Here is an 18,698-nt window from a genome sequence, read left to right as displayed (position 1 = left end):
CTGGCACTGCTGAATTTAAATTACCACAGAAAGTAAGCCTCCAAATAACATGCCAAAGTTCATGAAAACTGGGTACACTTACTTGTAATGTAGTATCGAAGACAACAAGCTTTGAACTGGTTGGAACGATGTCATAACACTTGTGTGACCTCATGAATCGCATGTAAACGCCACTTTCTGAATCTTCTACTGTTAAAAAAGAAAAGAAGCCACATATCAATAATAATAAAGAGTTCCCTCCACTGAGGAAGAGCAGGAACAGAAAACCCACCTCTGACAACTTGGTGGGAAAATATGAAATGTTTCCCTGTAAGATCAAGGACAAGGCAAGGACGTTCACGCTCACTAATCTTTGTATTGGAATCCCAGCTGGTGCAACAGGTGAAGGAAAAAACTGAAAGGCATAGGGGCTGAGCAGGGAAAAACACAACTGTCTTTATTTGCACATGGAATTATTTTCTAGATAGAAAATACCAAAGCATATAGGAAAAGTTTCCAGATCGAAAAAGAATGAATTTAGCAAGGTCACAAATACAGGGCTAATAAAACAAAAACAAAGCTAATCGGGCTGGGCTGGGGCTCAGGGGTGGTGCGCTCGCCTAGCACGCACGAGGCACTGGGTTCAATCCTCAGCTCCACATAAATGTAAAACCAAAAAATAAATATTAAAAAAAAAGCTACTGTACTTCTATATGCCAGCAATGAACAACGGGAAGGTTAAAAAAAGTTTAGAAAGATACCAAATGCCATATGGAATTATGGATCTGCAGGCGGGGACAAAGAGCACTGAAAACGATAACTATGATGACAAACACAAATAATGTCCTTTTTATCATTCAAATCCCTGCAAAAGTCACTGAAACAAACATAATGAGTGTTTTGGGGTTTAGGTCATCTCTACAGGGAACCTGCGCAGCGCCACCATCCGACCAATGACACAAAGATCCAGGAGCCATGCTCCTGGTTGTCTTCTTTACCTGAACCAATGCATCACAGAGTCCTGTTGGGTTTACGGCAAGTCTCTCCTAAACCTGCGCGGCCACACCCCAGGCTGTGATCCCCCACTCCCTGATGGAGCTCTTGGCTTTCTGCCTTATTCTTTTCAACAGCTGTCCACACTACAGATTCCCCAAAAGCAGATCTAATCGAGTTGTCCCGGTGCTAAAAACATCTCAGTGGCTTTTAATTGCTTGAGATAAAGACAAAATCCTTGAAGAAACCTGCAAGGCCCTGTGCTGAAGGCCCTGGTCCCTGGACATCCTAGTCCACCCAGCCTCCCCTCTTGGCACAGGGCCTCCTTTCAGCCCAAGTGGCGCACTCTCCCACAGGCCTTCCACTCTGCTCCCTCTGCCCCTTCCCAGCCCAGCTGACTCCCTGTGTCGGTCCTTGGCTCTTGGCTCAAGGGCGTGACTGGCAGGTTGTGGACCTACAGTGAAGCCCTGCCTCTGGATTGCAGGGCTGTGATCTTACCAGGACGTGGCCCACCTCCCCCTGCCTGCAGGGCCTGTTCCTGTCCTGCCTTCCAGCTCTGAATCTATCTCCAGAAGACTTCTTTGACAGTTCCACTCCACCTACATGGATCTCTGTACTTTGGAAGCAACTGTGAAGAAATAAAATTGCTTCCATGTGTGCAGTAAGTAGCAATCTAAGTGTCCAGCAGTGCGGTGCCACGGTCCTCAACTGGAGAAGGAGCCTTATTTTCCCATTTTCTACTGTGGTAATCCAGACCGACTGTTTTCCCAATTTCATGATAAGCCCTGTGGACCACTCCCAGGCTCTACTTTTAATTCTCTCCCCAGGGGGCCACCACTCCAATCACCCCTGGACAGATGCCTCTGAAGCCACCCCTCTTCTGTGCAGTGGGATCCAGACATCTCAGCATGCTGCTCAGGAACCTCCCTGTCTGGCTTCTCTCATTTTCCCACTTGCTGTTTCCTCTCCAGGCAAATGGGCAGGGAGACTTGTTGTCTTCAATCCCACCTTCCTGTACCTGTTCACTCAGCTTTAACCTCAAGGTTCTTCTCCTCTACTTCTCCAATTTCAAACCCACCTCCAATGTAAAAAAAAAAAAAAAGTAAACCTCTGGGGCCCATTATGGACAGGTATGCAGCAAACTACCTTAGTTTATATACAACCTTGAGGAATAAGCCTTAATTTCTTCATTTTGTGTATTAGAAACTGGGGCTGGGAGAGGCTGAATCACTTACCAGAGAGGGAAGTGACCACAGTGAGACTTAAAGCTCCACCCCACTCCACAGCTCTTCCCATTAGACGCTGCTGCTCCCCTGACTTGCGGCACCATCAACAGAGGCCTTCTGTGAGCTGGTCCCTGTCCTGGGTGTAGACACACAGGAGGACGAGATGCCACAGTCCCTGCCTCAGAGCTAAATGCTAGCAGGTCATACAGGATCACACAGTGGGCAACATGCCCTGCCTCAGAGAGGGCAGGGAAGCAGTCTAAGACAACCCTTCCTCCCTGGGCATCTGTCCGTGGTCCTCCTCGATTATCGATTTAGGTCTTGCCCACAGGGACTACATGTTTCAAATATTCTTCTCCTTCTTAGATGATAATATCTTTGAATGATCAGCATCTTAATCATCTAATCCATGAATTAATTGGGCCAACAAATACTCATTGCATGTTGTCTTGGTGTGGGTTCTCCCAAAGCTGACTCCAGGACCAGGGGGAGTGAGACAGGGAAGGAAAAAATACAACATGGGTGTCCACAAGCATTATATTATTATTATAACAATTTACAGGCATCAAATCTGCCAGGGAGGGCTCTGAGGGCTGCGGGGCTCCAACCTGTCTCCTGCCCTTGGGGGATCCAGGGTTGCTCCTGGGGCACCACCTCAGTACGGCTGCCAGAGAGGGCCCTCGGTCAGAGAGGCAGCAAGCGAGAGCCTGGTTAGACCAAGAGGATGCCGTGAGCGGCCACTGTGCAGAGGCGGGGCTGCCGTCCTCCACAGAGATGTGGCTGTGTCCTTGGACACTACAGCTGGTGAAGAAAGACAATCACCACACTGTCACGAGCACTGCTGAGGACAGGTACGAGGCTCATGAGTGGGTGAAACCTAAGTCAGTGGCTTCCATTTTCTCCAAACATTTATCTACCAGAACATGAGGTCCTGCAAAGGAAGAAGCAAAACAGAAAGTGCTCAGGTGAGTGGCCCAGGAACTTCTGGCCCCTGTCTGCCATCAACGGTGCTCTGTTGCGGGGTCCGTCCTGACCCAGGGGCAAAGAGCAGCGAGTCCAGCGCATGCCTCCCATTCTTCAGCGGCAAAGTGTCTGCTGCATCTACTCTAAAATTCAGTGTGTGAAACCAAGAGGGTTACTAACAATAACAAAATCTAACAGTCTTCTCCCAGAAAGGAAACCTTACAGGACCTTCCCTAAAAGACATACACATACTTCAGAAACCTGTATTACTATGTGAATTTCTGAAACAAAGATTTTAAATACTCTAAAACGGGAATATCCAAACATTTAGAATTTTTAAAAACCAGAAAGTTTTGAGTTAGACATATTTAGTTCCTCTCTTGATTTTTAAAAGTGTTTAAGTAAACATTGTATTTTTGATTTATAGAAAAGTTACAAAGATAAAACAGTTTCCAAGATCTCAAGCCAGGTTTCCCCTAAACCGAATATCTCACATTAATAAGAGACACTTTTCACAAATGATGAACCAACATTCATATGTTATTATTAACTGAAGCTGCCACTTATTAGGATTTCCTTATTTTCTCCCTAATGCTCTCTTTCTCTCCCCGGATCCCATTCCCGACAGCCTGTCTCTGTCATCATGCCAGTTCAGGCTCTTCTGCGTGGGACAGACGTGTGGACCTTGTTTTGATGACCTGGACTGTTGCAGATGGCAGGACACCTGTGGGCTTGTGTGATGGTTTACTCATGATCTCAATCCTGGGGTCTTTATCCATCTCACATCAAGGAAATGTATTTCACGTGCACCATCATACTGACCACCTGGCGTTAGATTGCTCTCTCTCTCTCTTTCTGTCCCACCATCTTTGAAGGGAAGTCACCATGTGAGCCCATACTCAGTGGGAGGAGGCAGGCCCTACCTCCTTCAGAGCACAGCTTCTATGTAAATGACTGGAGTAACTTAGTATAGGAGGGTCATGTGCCCTTCATTCATTCCCAATAGCATGGATGCTGGATATCCCTTTCCCACTCTGAGTTCTGATGCTGTCCTATACAGGGCTGCCCAGTGCCCGCCCCTGCTGCTGCACCCGTGTGCAGGGGTAGGGCTCATGCCTGGTTCAGACAGCTGTGGAGTCTGCCTGGCTCTCACTGCCCAGCAAGCCCGCCAGGACTGCCTGTGCACCAGACTCAAGTCAGCCAGGCCATGAGGAACAAGGTCCTGTCACAACTGTGTCCTTCCCCTACCAGAGGGAGGTGAGGGGAGCTGGGCTCCTCCTGTGCAGACACATGGCCTCCGGGTCACCTGGAGACGGGTGCTCCACCGTCACATCTCACATCAGTACAGTACACTGGTGACAATTAATGAACCCATAAAGTAATAATGAACAAATTATTAACAAAAGTCCCCACATTGTTTAGATTTCCTTAGTTTTCCCCTTCACGCCCCTGTCTCAGGATTCCATGTCACCACCAGCCATGTCTCCTCAGGCTCCTCACAGCTGATGCAGCTTCTCAGCCCTTTTCTGGATGGTCTGAGGAGAGCAGCACAGGGGCTTTGGAGGGTGCCCCTCGACTGGAATGTGTGCTTTTCTCATGACTAGACTGAGTTTTAGGGAGGAACTATGACAGTTTTTAAATAACAAAAGCTTGACCAAACACAGCAAAATGTTAAGTAATAATGCCTGTTGGTTTGGAATGAGGACAGGTTTTTTTTTTTTTAATTATTTAAAAAATTGGTTCTTTTTAGTTATATGTGACAGCAGAATCCATTTTGATATAATTTTATTAGTGATATTTAATAAAACTATTAGTAACAACAGAAGCATTAGAATTTTAAGTTAGGAAAATAAAATACTCTTCCTTTTTTTTTAAACATCTTATTTTACTTTCATTTACTTCTCTTTATTTTATTTTTATTGGTGCTGAGGATCGAACCCAGTGCCTCATGCATGCTAGGTGAGCGCCACAACCCCAGCCCGGCTCTTCCTTTTTTACTTTGCTTCTCCGCGTTTACTATAAACTTTCTGATTAAGGGCATTACTGATATTAAGGTGAAGTCTCAAAATGCACTTGAAGGGAGAAATCATTAAAATAGAGAGTAGTTTGGAATTAAGCAGGGGGGAAACCCACCTAAAGCATTCAATAACAGGTTGTTTGGAATACATTATTAAAATGCCAGAGAAGGCAAGAAGTTCAGACTCTCAATGTTCAAAAGGTCACTGGAGTTAAGAAAGATATCATCACAATGTTTTGCTCTTGCTTTGGTTATTCTGCATGTTTTTGCACAGAAGCAGAGTTGCAGAGCTTTGCTGGCACTTGGGGCACTGGCCACACAGGAGGGACCCGATTGCAGACTGATGTTAAATCTCACCACCTGGGAGCAGAATGCTAACTCAATGCTGTTTATTGAGGAGTATATATGAAAGAGTATTACTAGAGTAACGTATATATGAAAGGTTAACATGGGTTTTAAAAATGCCACCTCTAAATTTAAATGAAAACACTAAATGGGAATATGTGCAAGTAAGTATTTATCTTTCTAATGTGATAACAACGTGGCTCCCTGACTTCTGATGAGCCATCCAGCCACACAGAGCACCCAGTCCCCTATGGTCCCCAGCACACCTCTCCAGCCTCACCTTCCTGCCACGTCTCTTAGGAATCTCATGTTCTGGCATCATATTGGCATTTCCTTTTTAAAGGAAGTACCTGAACGTCAGGAAGTTCCATTTGGGGGTGTGTTCCTAAGGCTTTTGTCTTGGCCTCTGCACACACTGCTCTCTTCCAGGTCGGCAACTACTTGTTCTATGACACCTACCAATGTCCTCCTTACCCCTCCGTAGTAAGGAGTGTCCTCTCCAGGCATGCCCTCCTGAGACATCAGAAGGAGATCTTATTTGCAATACCAGTGTCTGCACACGTAGTGAAGGGGGAGGATCTTGAGATGAGATTGTCCTGGATTAGAGTGGGTCCTAAACCCAAAGACAAGTGTCCATCAAAGAGAAGAGTGGAGAGAGACACAGGGAAGGCCACATGAAGATAGGCAGACAGGAGTGATGCATCTACAAGGCAAGGGCACCAAGGACTGCAGCAGCCACCAAAAGTCAAGAGGCCCAGGGAACCAGCCCTGTTGGCAACTTAAGGCAGACTTCTGGTCTTTGAAACCATGAGAGAATAAATTCTGTGGTTCTAAACCACAGAAATTGTGGAAATCTGATACTGTGGCCTCAGGAAACTGATACACCTCCCAAGTCCAGTTCAAAGGCCCTTCCTCCCATTATACCTTCCTTAAAGCCCCTCACGCTGGAATTAATGGCTCCAGCTCTGACATGCCCACTAGTGCTTTGTGAGAGATCTGCTGCTGGAGTCTTCGCGGCCTTGTACTGGGCATGCAGGGCTGGCTCTTGACTGGGCCATCACCTCCCGTGGACAGTGAACCTGCCTTCCCCCGTCTTTAGGATCCAGGCACTCAGAGTGTCCCCATAGGAACCAGGTCAAAGAAAAGCCTACAGAACCGTATGCTACCGAAAGACATGCAGATCCAAAGTGCAGGCACAAACATGGACCTCTCTGACCTCAAAAAAATGACAAGCAACAAGGCAGGCAGGTGTAAATGATGATGGCGAGCCTGGACTAACAACCAGTAAATAAGCTGTACCGACAGTGTATGCCTTTATGAAGGTAAGACTAGGGAGGGTTTCAGTTTGTTTGTTTTGGTACTAGGGATTGAACCCATGGGTGATTTACCATTTAGTTGTGTCCCCAGCAATTTTATTTTTTATTATTTTGAGACAGGGCCTCACCAAATTGCTGAGGCTGGCCTTGAACTTGAGATCCTCCTGCCTCGGCCTCCCAAGTTGCTGGGATTACAGGTGGGTGCCACTGTGCCTAGTTAGGAGTGTGTGTGTGTGTGTGTGTGTGTGTGTGTGAGTGAAATAATGCCCCTTGGAAGTGTCCCATGTGATTTTTAAAAAGTAAAATGGTTGTTTATCTAAACCTTTAACATGTTTGCAATTACCTTTTATATTAAAGCCATTTTTTTCTAATTCTATCAATTATAAAAATGCAGTTGAGTAAGACAGCAGAGAAGTTTAGATAGCAGAAAATTTTAAAATGTTCACACTACCATATACAATTTTAAAAGCCCTGCAAATACAACAAACAACTGAACAAGTTCACTATAATAATTACTATAGTCATAAATTACTTTTTCTAAGACCCATTTATGTAGAATTTTAGAAAGAATTTGAAAAAATAATGTCATAAGATTCCTTGGTATTTTGGGCCCTAACTGTATAAAGATGAGGAGGACAGACTGTCATTAAAATGGATTAGTCAAGCAAAAATACTGACAGATAACTGAAGAGACAGCTGCACCATGAAATGGTTTAATCTATAAGCTTTTATCACACTAAACGATGGCTCACAGGTGGACTTCAGGACCTCCTTCTCATAGATATGCTCACTGCTGATTGATCTGTTACTAGCTGGACGTTGCCACGACCCACCCACCCAGGCTCTCTCTACCCTGGAAGCACTGACTGCCGTGAATCAGAGACCCAGAGCAGCAGAGTGCTCCATCCCAGCTCCGAGTTCCACACAACTCTGACATCCAGCTCTGGATCTCTTGCTGCTTCTGGAAGGGGGCTGTCCCATCACTTCTGGGGGTGGTCACCCTGCTTTTCAGATGCAGTTGACATCAATGAAAGAAAAAAGACCCTTTGAACACACACCTCCTGTCCAGAAATCCCAGGAGAACAGCCCCTTCCCAAGCTGCTGGTCACTCAGGCACAGTCCATGCCAAAGTGATCAGCAGCACCTCACTGCTAACCTGCCTGACCGCGTGGCACCCCACTTGTACTGATCTGTGGTCCACCCCTAAACACACAACACAGGACTGCTGCTCACTCTCGCCCATAAAAATCCTAGTGTGTTAAAATATTATTTTCAATTTAAAGTTGTGAAAATGGCCACACACACCTCTCAGAATTCACCTCTGACATTCTCTACCCTTCCTTCCATGCCACACAGTACTTGACACTTGCAGTCACTTAGAATGTGTTTTCTCTCTGAGCCACCCCCAGCTCTGACATTCTATGCTTTATCTTTAAGGCTGGGAGTGGACATGTGAGGTTGGAAGCCCGGGCTGGGGGCCTGGATGTGAATCTGGAGAGCAAATGAGGGCCTCTCAAACACTAGAAGATGGGAAATGGGGCCATCTGGGTTGATACAAAATCTCCATATACAGTAATGAATTAATTTAAAGTTTGTTTTTGGAAATTATTATCTAAAATAGTAATAAGAGGCAAGCGGATGTTTTCTAAAAATAATACTAGAGAATAGCTAAAATTTATGGTGAAATAAGTAACTATGGTGCTCCATAGTAGATGACACTGTCACTTAGTGCACGCCATCCCACAGCACTATTCTGAGCCTCAGCAACATTAACTCAGCAAATCAACCTGAAATAACACAAAGTGGGTACAATTATTATCCCCATTTACAGATGAAGACACTGAAACATGGTGGATCAATGACTTTCTCCAGGGTGGCACCGCACCTTTAATAAGCAGCGGGACCAGCTTTTCTGCCATCCTAGAATATGGTAGTGTTCAGGAACTGAGGTGGGCAATTCATTACATGGAGGCACAAAGCAACAGAACAGGAAAAGCAGAGGTAGAGCTCGGAGTCCTGGGGCAAGGGGTGAAGAAAAGGCCTGCAGTGTGCCCCAGCACAGAAAAACCCAGGGATCAGCAGTGGATCAGGAAGTGACTGTGGGAAACAGAGGCAGTGCCCAGTGCACAGGAGCCCCACAAACACTGGCTTCCTCTATACCAGTGGCTCTGGACTGGGAATGAGTTTGTCCCTGGAGGGGACATGTGGTGACATCTGGAGACATTTCTGTTTGCTACTTCAAGGAGATGGGGTGCATGCGGTGGGTCTATGTTTGCTGACCCCCACCCCACAATGCCCAGGACGGCTCTGGAACTAAGAGGAGTCTGGCCCCATGCTGAGCAGCCCTTTGCCTGTGGACCGCCTCTTCCCCAGTGCCCTTCCCACTACTCAGGGATGCATCCACTCTCCCAGATGCGACCCCCAGCCCTGGCCTTGGCCTCTGCTGCAAGCTCTGTCTCAATTCTGGCAGGGGTGGCAGGCAAGGAGCAGGATGGGCAGATGGGGACACAACAGAGGGAGCTGGGGCCTGCATCTCTTCAGGGAGAACCCTGATCCTGGCTAGGCAAAGCTCCTGTGACAGGAATTCTCTGAGGAGTGCCACATGGGGTGTGACACAGTCAGTTTGTCTGTGGTTGGTATGGGCCTAAGAAGGCTGAGGCCAGAGCAGGAGATGCACAGAACGAGAGAAAGAGAAGGAGCCGACCAGGCCCGGGCCGCCTGCTGCAGTGCGCCCCAGAGCTGCAGAAGCACCCAGCTGTTCAGCCAGCTGCTGGGATTCCCTGAAGGCTGCATAGCCTCAGCCCACTGTGTGTGCCGGCAGTGCCCTCACACCAAGAGACCCTCACATGGCCGGGGCAAAGGAGGCGACGCTCGCTGGCTTCTGTGCAGAGAAGGCCGTTGACTGCTCTGGTCTGTGACTTCTGTGCCACCCTGTCAGTCAACACATGGATGTCCTTGCTGGCAAATGGGTGCAGGACAGTCAGAGTGTGGCCTAGCAGAGCTGTGGGGGCTGAGGGTCCTAAAGGACAGAGGAGGGGGCAAAGCTGCAGAAGTGGCCCCTCCACAGGGAAGGCATGGCACCTCCTGTTCAGCCACCACCTGAGAGGGGCTCTGCTGGGCCAAGGCAGGCAACCAGATGGCAGAGACATGCACACACCCGCACAGTGCACACTTCACACCCAGCCAGCTCCCACTGCTTTGATTTACTGTGACTTAAAATTACATTTTAAGTCATATTCACTCATTAAGCAGAGGTCACGGTAACAAAGTCAAACCATGTCTTAAAGAGCTGGGTATAAAATAATAAAAGACACTCAAGACAAATTTACACACTGACCCAAACTTCACTTAAAAAAATACACACACACAAACCTGACATACTCCCAATCCCTATAATTTTAACTTGATATACTTAGATTTCATTGTAATTTCACAAAGAAAAATATTATCAATATATTAGTCATTCAAAAATCTATCTTTTAAGGGGCTGAGCTGTAGCTCTGGGGTGCCTAGCATGCACAAGGTACTGGGTTTGATCTCTAGCACCATGAAAAAACAAACTCTGACTTTCATTTTTATTCAACATTTAGAAACACGAGTTTACTATATTCATAGTATTTTTTTCTTTTGGAAAAAACTGTAAATATTTGAGCACAAAATAAGCAAAAAATGGGAAAAGTATATGGAAAAGCCTCTTGTGCTTAGAAACTTGAACATTACTGAAGGCAAATCTTAAATTCAACTTTATAGCACTTTTAATGTAGCAGAACAAATGAAGTCCACCTGTGTTTTCCTCCTTTCCCTGGTGTGTGTGTGTGTGTGTGTGTGGGGGGGTCGCATGTGTGGAGATAAGTGTATACACTGCCAAGAGAATGTGGATGCTCTTTTAAGCACAGTGGGGGCGGGGGAAATAACTACTAGGAAAGAAGGAAACAATGGTCAAGATCAAGGCAAACATTTTGCTCAGTTACACAGCTCAAAATGAACTGCAATAAATGCCTGAGGAATGTCACAAAGTTGTGACCTTGAAATTATATGAGGCTCCCATCATGGCTTTAAGATGGCTTGTGTTTGAGTCTAGGAACTAACTAGAATACTTACCACTGTCAACATGTCCTCTGTTTAGGATAACAACCCAATCACTAGGCTGAAACAATGGTGAGGGTCCAGGTTGGTTCCCAGGTATCAAGTCCCCTACAGTTGTGGAGCAGAACAGGAGGTACCTGGCAGCCAGGATACAGGGCCACCCAGCTGCCACCATCAGCAGCTTAGATGCTTCCCTCTCTCCCTGGCCTATTGGGGAGATTTAAAAACGAGGGCGTGTGGAATCTCCCCAGTGCTCCCTCAGGACCTTCTGGGATGACTCTCCTCACTGTCATGACCCCTCTGTGCAGTCTTAGTGTAGGGAAGGGCTTCTGTGCCTGCAGAATAAGCTTTGCCTGGCCACACGCGTTAGGCCTTCCATGCAGCGCTGGGCTCAATTTGTTAAAGCCACTTGGGAATTTTACCCACACTCCAATGTAGGATCCATGGCCTGTTTTCTTCTTTGTGTGTTGTCTCCCTCTAATTTTGACTTAGGACCAACCTAGTCTCGTAGAATGCCTGTCCTTTCAGGTTCTAAAATAATTTAAACAATCAAGGGATTAGTTAGTTTTGAAGGTTTCATGGAGTTCACCGGCAAATAAGAAGAGTATAATGTCTCTTTGTCAGGGAAAGAGGAAGCATGAATCCTTGTCATTTTTTTTTTAAAGAGAGAGTTTATGGATATACCATTTACATCTATGTAGTTATCTTATTTAAAGGGCATGAGTCAATTAATTACTTTTTCATTTCTTCTATGGTCATTTGTGAAAGAAATAATAAATAGGAAAATGCACACCAGTAAAATTTCAAGAAATGATTGAGTTTTAAAAGTTATTTTCTATATTGTTTTTCTTTTTTGTAATTTTTTTTAGTTATAGATGTACACAATATTTTTATGGTATTTATTTGTATGTGATGCTGAGGATCAAACCCAGTGCCTCACATGTGCTAGGCAAGCACTCTACCACTGAGCCACAACCCCAGCCCCCTTGTAATATTTTTAAAAAGATCTCCATTGATAGTTAAGAAGCTTTTTATTTCTGATGCTTTGATTTTCACTCATTTTTTTCTTGAATAGAAATAGACTTGACAAAGGTTTATCATATTATTGTCTTCTCCAGGAACTAAGCTTTGTTATTACTGACAAGACTACTTTTATGGTTTTTTTGTTGTTTTAAAAAAAATTTTTGTAGTTGTAGATGAACAGCATGCCTTTGTTTATTTTTATGTGGTGCTAAGGATCGAACTCAGTGCCTCACACATGTGAGACAAGTGCTCTGCCACTGAGCCCCAGCCCCAGCCCTACTTTTATGTTTGATTTCTGTCATTTCAGTAGGTTTTAGGAGAAGAGAGAAGAATGTATTTGGCACACCATCTGAGGGTGGCAGATGGACTTGGTCAATTCAGGTGAATTCAAGGCAGGTCCCCTGCCCAAGTCCCCACAAGTGTTCTGCTGCAGTTTGACTTTATGACGAAAGGCTACTCTAACTCCAACTCAAACATGACAGTTGGCCAGAGCTCAAACACGCCCATGAAAGTGCACACGTCTCTGGGGGTTAGCTGCAATTTTCCTGACGTGGGTCCTCTGCTGTCTCTAAGGTGGTGTGTCACTGTTCCTATAAGAGGCATGCACACTGTCTAGAATTACCATCTTGAAACAAAATGCGGAGAAACCAGCTGCAGGGTCATTACAATAGGGCACCCAGAGCAGAAGCCTCTGTGGGCTTGTAGGTCTCAGGGTCTCTCCTCAGTGCACAGCCAGTGGGGACCAGTAAGGATTCCCAGTTCAGGTGGGAGACGGGGTGGGAGAGGAGCAGTGGTACCTCTAGCCCAAACCTATACCAGAACTGTAATCACCTTCCTCGTGACCTTGAGCAAATTACTCCTGGAGAGAGAAAAACAAACTGCCTGCCTACTACCCTGCTCTCGCCCCAGTCAACATGAACACCATGACGAAACAGGAGGGAGTTGCCCTGCACCAAGCCCTTGTGGCTCTTCCATCTGCGCGGACACAACTGGGGGTCCTCTAATTCAGTTCACCTCTCCCCTGCAGTATCCGATCCCACAGCTGGAGGGCTCCATCCTCAAGGCTACTCCCCTTCACAGGCCTGTCACAGTCCAGGCCTCTGACCAGCTATAAATTGGGGTTCCCATGACCCCTCCTTGGGTTATGTGAATTTGTTCAAGAGGCTTGGGGAAGCATTTAAGAGGTTTATTACACAGGGCACAGGTGAAGGCACAGGAGTGAGAAGGCCATGGGGCTTCCTTGGCCTCTCCACACCCCCAAGACCTCCTCCATGCGTTCAGTCAAAAGTCCTACCCTCCAGGCCTGCCTGGGTCTTTCCAGTGACCAGCTCCTATCCTGGGGCCACGAGGGGGGTTATGGGTGGGGGGCAGCCAGCAGTCAATCATTAGCAACTGAAAAGGCCCTCATCACTTTGAAGAGTCCAAGGATTTCAAGAGTTGTAAATCAGGAAACTTGAGGCCAGACCAAACTTGTATTTCCCGACTTTACATTAGTAACATGGCTAACGCATCCTTCCTGAGGAGAGCGGGACTCCAAAGACCAATCACAAATGCCGTTCCACCTGGGAAAGGGGGAGGGTGACAGCAGAGATGAAGAGCCATCCAGGAGGACACCTTGTTTGCTGGATGCCTCTGCTGCCCTTCCTCAGGCTGTACCCACAGTTCCTGCTTGTGGGGGATGGACCACGTATCAGGCACTTAGGTGAATGTTGTGTTCATATTATGGAGTGCACACAGAGTCCTAGAAGCCACATATTACTGTTATTTCCAAGTTACACATGAAGAGACTAAACCTTGAAATAACTGCCTAAGGTCCCGGAGCTATTGCGGAGAAGAAATGGGACTCCAACCTGGGTCGACCCGCACTCCTAATTCCTATGGCACCAGTTCCATATGCATTTAAGAGGGGGCAAGTTAGGCCTCAAAGTGGGGGAAGCACAAACACGGGGCCCAAGTGACAAGTAAGAAGGGGTGCTGTGCTTTTTGGGCACACAGGGGGGCCATCAAACCTTCCATTTCAAAGAAAACTTAGCATATGACCTATCAAATAATTCCTTGTTAGCAACTTACTTTTGATATTCACAAATGGCCAAGTGTGACCTGAAATGAAATGAATCTGCTGGCACGATGTGCAGGAACCCCGAGAAGTCACCTGGAGCCAGCCTGTGGAAAGCACCCACAGGGGGCCACAGGCAGCAGCTCGCTAAATGGGTTAAACTAACACGACACGGCCGGAAGTCCCCCAGGTCAGCTCCCTCCTTTTACATCAGGGCTCAGTCAGACTTTCCCTCGAATCATCACAGGGTCACTGCCCGAAGAAAGGTCTGGAGCATGTTCCCCTGCATGAGCGGCCTGAGTGTCCTGTTACTGCCCGTGGCACCTTCTGACTTCACAGCTGGTGGAGACGCCTTGGCACCTCTTGGGGACACCTGGGGAGCTCACTGCCCCCATTTCTCTACTCTGTCACTGCCCTTGGTCAGCCACCATCTGTGTGGCCAGGAGAGCCCTCTGACTTCCACAGCGCCTTGTTTCTTTAAAAGAAACAACACGACCCACCCAAGTACGCAAAGCCTGTGTGCTGGCATGAAGTTAAAGCCCCAGGACACAGAGTGCCCGGTGTGGTAGATACCTACAGAAAGCCAAGTCCTATCAGCATGGCATCTTTAGGACCTGCCACACTGAGCAGCCCACATCCATCCTCACAGAGCTTGTGATGTAAGGGCAAAGACATACAAACCAACCGCTTTCTCCTTAACAGCATGCTGCAATTGCTGGTGAGGGGGATCCTGAGATACCATGGGAAGTACCACTGGGGCTGGCGGGGCTTCCTTGAAGAAGTGACATAACCCAAGAGAGGGAAGAACAATCCAGGAGAGGGAATAGCCCATGCAAAGTCCAGAGGCCTAGAGGGACCAGACAATCGGCAGTTGGAGGCCATTAAGAAACTTCAGGAGTGTGGGAGGGAAGCAAGAGAAGAGTCTGGGAGCAGGGAGAGAAGAAGCACAAGAAGGAACAAACAGGGCACGCTAGAACCCTGAACTCCAGCCTGAAATCTGGACTCTCCCTAGGCCTGGAGACAGGAAAGTGACAAGTCTCATACTGTTTTTTAAAAGAACACCTAAATGCAGCTTGGGAAACTAATAAGGAGGCAGGGTTGGAGAGTTCTAGAAAGATGAGGACACTAGGCTGAGAGCAAAGGAGGCAGGTACTTAGAGGATGTGGGTGGGGGAGAGCCAGAGCAACACATTCATGTTCAAAAGCTGGATGGGGCTGGGTGCAGCTCAGGGGCAGAGCACAGGCCTAGCTTGTAGGAGACCCTGGATTCAACCCCCAGTACTGGAAAAACGAAACCCCAAAACAACTGGGTGCAGGTGGTACCACTCACTGAATCAGGCTGGTGAAAGAAGGAAGAAAGGAAGAAAAAAAAGAAGAGGAGGGGAGGGAAGGGGGACTAGATCAGAGAGGTGATGAAACAGTCGACAGCGAGGCCCTGCACAGCTAGACAGAGGTCTGGCTGCACGTCTGCAAGGGCATCCTCTGTTACTTAAGGCATCATGGAAGCAAAATCCACCCAATGAAGACACAGGCAGCAAGCATCATGGCAGTCAGAGCCACGGGAGGGAACACAACTGTCCAGGGTGAGGACAGAAACAAGAGGGAAGCAGGCCTAGGACAGAGGCACGGGGAGGCCAGAATCGAATGCCCGAGAAGGAAGGTAACCGAGTGAATGTCAATGACACCACATGGTGTTACTGAAAGAGAAAGGAAAAGCACGAGCCACGGAGGAAATAACAGCCAGACGCAGGGAGGCACGAGGAGCGCAGGCACAGAAGTTAAGGCTGTGCCTGGAGGAGAGAGCTGAGGGCATCTCTGCTGACCCAGAGCTCAGAGGAAGATGCGGGCTGACAGATGCCCCCCTGGATTTTGGGAAGGGGAAGCTGCAGGAACGCTGAAGGGTTGGTGGAGTAGCAGCAACGAGCTGAAGAACAATTGGTAGTGAAACACGGAAGAGGGTCTCTGAGGGTGTCTTTTGGGGTCCCTGGGAGTCACCCTGAGTTCTCCCAGCCCTGGAGGCTGCCTGCGGCCCCTTCCTGGACCTTGAAGGATCGCTCTGTGCGTCATGCACCCTGGTTCAGGCTGAGCAGCTGAAACCTGGCTGCCCACCTTCCCAGCAGCCACCTGGGGTAAGACATGTCACCTCTTACCTTCTTAATTTCTTCCTCTCTAAGTTGGGGATAATAAAAGATATTTACCTCTTGGGGTTGACCTGGGGATGCCATAAGCACAGGGCTTGGAACAAGGTCACAGCATATGGCAGCCACTACTACGATCAGAAAAAAGGGATATGAAAATTTCCCCAGTTGTCCAGTAAACTCCAAATGCTCCATGGAATCACCAGCTTTCCCTCTTAAAGTTCACAGGTAAAACTAAAAATTGCAGCAATCACCTCTCAGGCCTGGGATTCTGGTCCGTGGGCTGGTGTGGTTAGAGCTGGGTGGTGACAGGGTCAAGAGGCAGATTTCCAATGTGCCTATCAGGAAGTCAGGAAAGTGCTTAGGGGGAGGGTCATGCAGCACTAGAGAGATGACTGGAGGTACTGCCTGGTTTCTGATGACCTCCCAGTCGGTTCCAGGCACCCAGGAAGCCTGGTGACAACTCTACTTTCAGAGAGCCTCAAGCCTTCCTGTGCATCCTCCTTTCTGTTTAAATCAGTCAGGGCCCCTTTCAGGCAATAAAGCCTCCTCCTGTCAGTCTATCTTAGTCCACTCTGTGCTGCTATGAGAATCCCTGACACTGGTGGCTGGAGAATCCAAACAGCATGGCTTCTGTGTCTGGCAAGGGTCTCCTGGCTGGGTCACAAAATGGTAGAGGGAATCACAAAGTAGCTGGTGTGAGTGGGGACTTATGGCAAGAAAGAAGTAAGAGTGGGGAAGGGCCAGGCGCACTGCTTTATAGCCACTGGCTCTGGAGAGAACTGACCCAGACCCGTTAGACCCGCATGATTCCTTCCCAGGGTGGGCCCATGGCCTAATCACCCTTCACTAGCCCACCTCCTAGAGATCCACCGCCTCTCAGTACTGCCACACTGGGGACCTAAGCTTCCAGCCCATACACCTTTGGGAGACTGCTGAGAGCCACGGCTGAGTCTGTATGGCCCCTGGCATTTTGCCAACAGTATTGATTGACAGGCGCCTCTGCCTGTCCGCCTCTGCCGCAACTTTTGAGTTCTCGCACTATTTTGGAGTTCTCGTGGGGATTTCCGGGGATTCCCCGAGAGTTCCCATTGGTTGGGGAAGTGCAGGAGGAGGGATTTCCGGGAGATATAGTTCCGGCTGGGGGTTGCTGGACAAGCCTCGTGGCGCGTTTGGGAGGATTTCCCCGGGAGCTGTGTGAAGTGTTTTTCTGCGTTTTAAAAATAAAGTTTGTTCCTGCTTCAGTGGCTCGTGATTTGTGCCCAGCCAGACTGCGGCATTTGGTGGCCCGTACGGGGAACGTCTGAAGCTTCGGGGTAAGTGAAATTGATTGCCCCTAAGGGAAGGCGAGAGAATGGGTGACCATTTTAAAAAACAATGTGTTCTTGTTTTGATTTGTTTTGTGTTTGTTTCAAGCTGCCTATCCCTAGAATTTTATCAGGCAGATTGGGAAAAATGGTTGGCTCAAGGTTTGAAGTTGTTCGCCCCTGAGGAAGAGATAGAAATAGACCACAAATGCACATATCAAGAAAATAGGAAAATTGATACAACGATTTTTTGTTCCGTTTTTGTTTCATTCTGTTTCGGTTTTGTTTTGTGTTATCTTATTGGGTTGCATTATCTTTATAACAGATTAGAAATTAGTAAAAAACAAACTGAAAGAGTGTTAAGTAAATTGTTAGAGGTTCAGACCATGGAGAAAGACATTTTAGATCAAGCAAAAGAGAAGGTCTCTCAAGCTAGTCAGACAGAGGAAGAAAATTTAAAGGAAGAAAGCTTAGAGGAGAAACAGGTATTAGGGAAAAAGCTACAACAGGAGGCTGCTACTAACACCGTTCTATCACCAGAGGGCGTAATTCAACCAACAGCACCCCCTATGGAGATAGCTGAGTGGCCCTCAAACCCCGTAGTTGATAGATGGGATCCTGAGACAGGACCTCAAAGATTAGCATGCCCTGTACTTGAGCAGGCAGGAGGGCAGCGAATTCACCGTGCTTTAGATTTCAAAACAGTGAAGCAGTTAAAGGAGGCTGTAACAACCTATGGTCCTCAAGCACCCTTCACTGTAAGCATGGTCGAATCCATTACCAACTTGGACATGACGCCAGCAGATTGGGCTAGTATGTGTAAATCTGTGCTAAATGGAGGACAATATTTGTTATGGAAGGTTGCCAATGAGGAATTTTGCAGGGAGACAGCTAGGCGAAATGCAGCAGCCGGTTACCCTCAAAGAAATCTAGATATGTTGTTAGGAAAAGGACCTTATGAGGGTCAACGGCAACAAATTGAATATGATCCTGGTGTATACGCACAAATTGCTGTAGATGCGGTTAGGGCATGGAAAACTTTACAGGGGCATGGAGGTTTACAAGGTCAATTATCTAAGGTAATACAAGGAACTAATGAACCTTACGCTGAATTTGTAGATAGGCTTATTCAAGCAGCTTCCAGAATTTTTGGGGATACAGAACAGGCAATGCCATTTATAAAACAACTGGCTTATGACCAAGCAAATCGTTGTTGCAGAGAGGTCATTAGACCATGGAGACATGAAGAT

At 47.3% G+C, this 18,698-nt stretch overlaps 1 protein-coding gene across 3 annotated transcripts in view; it reads right to left on the bottom strand.

The window, feature by feature from the left end:
- Positions 1 to 18,698, bottom strand: part of Prkag2 (protein kinase AMP-activated non-catalytic subunit gamma 2) — a 271,108-nt gene that overhangs the window by 33,277 nt on the left and 219,133 nt on the right. For 2 of the 3 annotated variants that reach the window (XM_071610760.1, XM_071610763.1), the window contains one exon: positions 83 to 189. In XM_071610760.1, the coding sequence (XP_071466861.1) occupies positions 83 to 189 (107 nt within the window). The remainder of the gene's footprint in view (positions 1 to 82; positions 190 to 18,698) is intronic. The other variant, XM_071610761.1, reaches the window with a different exon arrangement.

The sequence above is a fragment of the Marmota flaviventris genome, chromosome 1, assembly GCF_047511675.1.
Source record: "Marmota flaviventris isolate mMarFla1 chromosome 1, mMarFla1.hap1, whole genome shotgun sequence".
Taxonomy (NCBI): Eukaryota; Metazoa; Chordata; class Mammalia; order Rodentia; family Sciuridae; genus Marmota; species Marmota flaviventris.
Note: the sequence above shows the minus strand (reverse complement) of the source record. Positions and strands in the feature narration are given on the sequence as shown.